A 6000-nucleotide genomic window follows, 5' to 3' on the forward strand; every position below is an offset into this window, starting at 1 on the left:
CAACGCGTCATAATCTGACGACCACGCCCACCGGGATTGGTCGACAGGTTGAAAATTCTGTCATCATTTACTCACCCTCCACTTGTTGCAAACCTGTATGAGTTTCTTTCTTCTGTTGAACACAAAAGAAGATATTTTATATCTGATACCTGCTTTGGAAGTCAATGGTGCTCATTAACTGTTCAGATATAAAATATCTTATTTTGTGTTCAACAGAAGAAAGATACTTATCCAGGTTTTTTTTAAAAAGTGGAAGGTGAGTAAATGACGGCAGAATTTTCATTCTGGAAGTGAACTACTCCTGTAACTCTCTTTTATTTCTAGTGACATTCTATGAAGATACACAAGTTTATTTTATGTTATTAAAGGTTTTTTAAAGGAGAATGAAGTTTAACAATAATAATAAGTATTATTTTATACAGTGTATTATTTGTTTTTGTTCAGCGCTTTGAGATCTACATTTAAAGGCGCTATAGAAAATAAAGTTTATTATTATTATTACTATTATTATTATAATTTGCACAATTTGATGTGATATGAGCTAACCGATCATTACACTTAATCAGCATTGGTAAATAAAAAGTACACAGCAACTAGTTTACATAGTAACTATCAACAAATACTTAACAAATTAAACACACAGTCAAGTACTTGATTAATTGCACTTAATTACTATTCTTAAGTATTATTTTGAGTATTTTTTCCTCTCCACTGTACTTTTATATATAGGGAAAGTGAATTAAATGAATTCTAAACTTTTTTATTTCTCTTAAATATGACTTTTTGACTATATACTTTGATTTTAAATAAGCAATGTTGGCACAGTACCCAAACCCTATAAAATAAGTGTACTTTTCACATGCCTCACTAGTCACAACACAACAAACACAGTGCAGTAAACGACCAGAACCGATCATTTCAACACATTATTTCTCCTTAACAAGACTTCTTTTCCCAGACAGCTTAAACTCATTAGAGGAACTGCCTTCTTGTTATAGATTTGTACGAGAACAGATGGATTCACATGGGCACTTAACAACTGAATGAAAGGATTTGTATGCACTCCCAAACTTTGATTTTGCATACTTGGACCGTCTGTTCAAAACCATTGCAAAAATTGCACATAATCCTCAGAAATCCTTGGGTGTGTTTGGTGCATATGTGCAGAGTGTTAAACAGACTTCAAGCCAGGGCAGGTTTAAGGTGTAAATGCTTGTGTAATGTCTGATTCTATCCATCAGTCATTTGGTGAAAGGCAAACACTCAAGCTCTGTGTTGCCGCAACATGTAAAAGTGAAAATAATCACCTCAACGCCTTTTTAATTTATGTATTTGCTAATGAGCTTGCTCTCACTTTCACATTTAATGCCCATCATTAATATTAACTGAGGTATGAACCTTTCAAATCTCACCAATGACTCTGAATTAATCATGATTTGAATTCAGTAAGCTGGTTATGTTTTTGCAATGAGCAAAACTTGAAAATGTTCATTTGTTACGGTCAGAAAGCAGTGTTACAATATAAATATATTACTCAAATAATAACGTCTGCTAAATATATAAATAAAAATTAGATAGATCTTAAATCAAAATGTAATACAAAAATACATAAAAATGATAATAATAAATAATTATTACAAATATATTTACAGATAAATATATAAAAAACTATTTATCAATATTAATATAATAATGATTCAACGATTAATTATTAAACATTGATAAATATCCATTTTATATATTCAGATAAACAATAAATCATACGTAAAATATTTGTCAATATTAATATTATTAATAGCTATTTATTAAACACTGATAAAGTACAAATTGTATATATTTAGATAAAATATTAATTCATAATATATTTTAGCAGTATTAACAGGGTATTATTAATATTTAAATAATGAATTATCAATCAATTATCAAAATATTAAGTAATATATTTTATCAGTAGGCTGTTAATAGTTAATTCATTATTAAACGTTAATAAGATATAAATTGTATATATTTAGATAAAAAAAATAAGTAATAATTAGCTACTTAGTTAACATTTAACAAATATAAGTTGCATTTATTTAGATAAAATATTAAATAATATATTTGATCAACCTTTAATAATTAATACATTCATTATTAAACATTAACAAAATATCCTAAAGTGAAATAAAAACGTGCTGGAGTTTGTTTGAGGGGGCGATGTTGCCAGATTCCTGCACTCCCTCCCGTGTGCGCGAATGCGCGTCTCCGTGTCCCGGGGCGGCGCGTCGGGGGCGTAGGGTTCGCTACGGAGCTCCCTTTTTTAGGAGTATGAAACTCGATCCCGTCTCGCCGGTAGCGTCCGGTATAAAACAGTAGCGCGAGTTCAGCGGAAGAGACTGTGAGAATAACATCAGTGTGATCGGAGAGTTTGAGATGAGTCGCAGTTCTCCAAATGTCCCCGACTTTCAGAAATAAGCTGACTAACAGACCGCGCGCTCCGTTATTCCTGCTCGTTTCTATAGAGAACATGATGCGTCCTGGAAGGATAGACAGATAATGATTGCATTGCTCGTTTCTAATCAATCGATGATACTTAGGGGTTTTTTTACGCATGAGAAGACTAGTGCATGGACACACCAGCTTTGAACTGAAGTCATTAAAGCTCACCGATATCTATTTTTGTATGAAACCATGAGCTCGTTGTTGTTTGGAGAAGGTTTTTTGGGCGGTGTGGTGAGCGGCGCGCCGTCGGACGCGGTTCCCAGAGCGCTGCGCAACGACCTGGGATCCAACATCCATGTCCTCAAGACCCTCAACCTGAGGTTCCGCTGCTTCCTCGCCAAAGTCCATGAGCTGGAGAGAAGGAACAAACTTCTGGAGAGCCAGCTGAAGCAAGCCTCCAGTCAGCCGAGGCACCCGGGCTTCACCTTCACGCGTGAAATCGCTGTCCAGACGGACTCTCTGGAACCCAGACTTCCAGGCAACATCTGGAGTTTTACGCATATTTTGAAACAAGGAGAGCGTGTGAAGACTGTCCAGGCACCCGGGGTCACCTGGACCCATCCGGACGGCGTCGGGGTTCAAATCGACACCATCACCCCAGAACTGAGAGCCTTGTATAACGTTCTGGCCAAAGTCAAACGGGAGCGGGATGAGTACAAGAGAAGGTGAGTACTGTTTCATCATGCCTTATGTGTTCTGTAGGCCTGAAAATGAGCCTGCTGCTGGTCAACATTTCTGTGCTGGACTCATTCATTGCAGCAGAATACCTTGGCAGGCGAACAGCAAATATCGAAGGGCCCAGTTTTGCATGCAGGACAGCTGGAAACCGTCCATACAGGCCGAATAAACATTTGAGCTTGCATGATAAATGCTTCTTCATTAGCACTTTTTCAATAAGGATATGTATGATGAAATGCCGGGAAGCTGTGATCACTGTTATATAGAGTCACCTCTAAATATACCAATTTTTTCTTGCATTGCTCAGCAGCTGAAGTCCTCCTGCAAATTTTGCAGCTGTCTTCAGAAATATGATATGAGAAGCTTTTTATCACAGTTGCCCAATGATTAAGTTATTTGTTTCATTCATTCATTTACTTGATACAGAAATTCAGAGACTTAATGGATGGTCAAGATGATGTCTGACTGTCAAAATTAACAGAAAAATGTTATTGCATAAACAAAATAGTTTACTGAACTGTTATGGTGTGTGTGTGTGTGTGTGTGTGTGTATATATATATATATATATATATATATATATATATATATATATATATATATATATATATATCATTGTGACATTATTTTCATGAAAATATTGCATATTTTACCCCCAAATCTCATTGCTGTAATGCAAAAAAAAAAAAAAAAAAAAGATTTATGAGTAATTTATGAGTACATCGTGCTATTATTTCTGGCACTTCTTTTAATTCATGCTGATTTAAACAAAATAAATATTTTATTTTATGCTGATTTAAATAAAAAAAGGTAATAGTACAGTAAAAATTACTGTATTACAGTAATGAAAATCATAATTGAAAAATTTACCATTTTGAAAATTTGAGGGTAAAATGTGCTTAATTGTCCTGAAAACAGTGCTCCATTTATTTTATTTTATTTTATTGTTTCCTTGGCAAAATATAATTTTTATGATTTTTGACTAGAATGTGACACAGACATGATGACTGATTTCCAACCTTATGGATCAGTCTTTGTGAATGAGATTTCTTATGGATGTTGAATGGGTTTTATTAATGCATGATTTCTGAATGACTTCAAACACTGAGGCATGAGAGAAGCCACGTGAATATGAGTGTGTGTGTGTGTGTGTGTGTGTGTGTGTGTGTGTGTGTGTGTGTGTGTGTGTGTGTGTGTGTGATCCAGCTACCCTTTTGCCCAGACATGTGCTGATCTGCTAGTAAATACTGCTTCCTTACCCTTCAGAAAAGACACAACAATGAGCACAAAATGAAGGCGAGGAAAGAGGAAGCAAGTGTGTATGTGTCACATCCTGGTCATCCTGTGGGTGATTCAGAAGCTTATCTTAACACTGTGGGCTTGTCTTTGTCTGAGATCGCCATCAGTTATGACATCATGAGGAACTTCAAATGAGTCTCGGACAAGTTCAGATATGAAATAGGTCAATATCTTTGTTTTCTTTGTTAGAATTTCTTTTGTATGGTCTACAGGAAGTTTGCCAACCATAAACAAAGTTACCAAGTCAAACTTAAGAGAGTCTATATGTAGAATTTAGTCTATAATAGGCTATAGTGGAAACTATGGATGACCGTTTCTGCCACAGGATAAAATACTTTTTCTCGCAGTTCATCTCAGTTTACATCTCACAAAAATGCATTGATATCTCGCAATTCTTTTTCTCACAATTCTGATTTTATATCTAAGTTTTTATCTCATAATTGTAAGTTCATATCTCATAATTCTATCTCACAATTCTGAGTTTTTTCCTCAGAAGAAGTTAGAATTGTGAGAGGGGAAAAAGCATGATTTGTGAGAGACAATGAGTAGCATTAAACCTTGATACATAAAATCCTGTACGATTTGTTTATAAGGTGTGCAATTATGTTTCTAAGCAATTGCAATCAGCAGACATTAAAAATTACATTAAAATGGGCTAAAAAGCCCATAAATAGTTGTTTACACCATAAATTCATACTAAAATGTATCCCGATACTCATGTGAACAGTCAAATAATGGCAATGAACTCGAATGTAATTGTAAATGCTGTTGGATTGCATGTCCTTTATAGCTCTATGACACTGTTATGAATGTTAGTTAATGACACTCAGATTCATTAGTTGATCATTCCATTCCATGTTAATTAGTATTGCATCTAAACAATTGTTCCTTCTAAGTGCAAAATTAGGATATATTATAGCTAACAAGTAGAACACGCTTATTAGCACATTAATCGATAGCTGTGAATGATGATGCATGATGACAGATGACCATGCATGTGTGCTTTCTGACATATAAGCAGTGTGTGTTGATTTCACCGCCCGTGTTCACAGGTTGCAGCATTCATATTGTGCATGTAAGCTTTTCTTCCTGCTGGAGAAATCTGACCCCGTGCTGGTCTTTAGTGCTGACTACAGTTTTATTGCATGTGAATCACTGGTGTGCATTACATCACACACATATCATTCGCTCATGCATTTGGAAAGTAGAGTTCCTACATGTCCATTCGCTTCTATTGGCCCCAACAAATTCTTCACGTTGAAGGCTTAAAAAAATAATTAATCAGCTTATAATAATTAATCAGCTAATAAATAAAAAGCTATAATGCTCAAACATGTGAAAACCAGCTCCCAAGATATTCAAAGTTTGGGATCTTAATGTCTGTATGTGTTGAATATATGTGTATTAACTTTAAATCTAAATGAGTATTTCTTTATATCTAAATGACAGTTTTTCTCAGACAGTATTGATGGATGCAGTTTTGCAATTTTGAATCTTTTTAAAATTTGGAAATCGACTTAGTACGTTTTACAAGAAAATACTAT

General features: G+C 34.6%; 1 protein-coding gene across 4 annotated transcripts in view; it reads left to right on the forward strand.

Moving 5' to 3' along the window:
- The first annotated feature begins 2196 nt into the window (after positions 1–2196).
- The window catches only part of LOC109098623 (intermediate filament family orphan 2-like), a 32602-nt gene continuing 28798 nt past the window's right edge, over positions 2197–6000 (forward strand). Inside the window, exon 1 of one of the 4 annotated variants that reach the window (XM_042766866.1) lies at positions 2197–3146. In XM_042766866.1, coding sequence (XP_042622800.1) covers positions 2671–3146 — 476 coding nt within the window. In that variant the 5' untranslated portion in view covers positions 2197–2670. The remainder of the gene's footprint in view (positions 3147–6000) is intronic. The other 3 variants (XM_042766869.1, XM_042766867.1, XM_042766870.1) reach the window with 3 other exon arrangements.

This window comes from Cyprinus carpio, chromosome A11 (genome assembly GCF_018340385.1).
Source record: "Cyprinus carpio isolate SPL01 chromosome A11, ASM1834038v1, whole genome shotgun sequence".
NCBI lineage: Eukaryota > Metazoa > Chordata > Actinopteri > Cypriniformes > Cyprinidae > Cyprinus > Cyprinus carpio.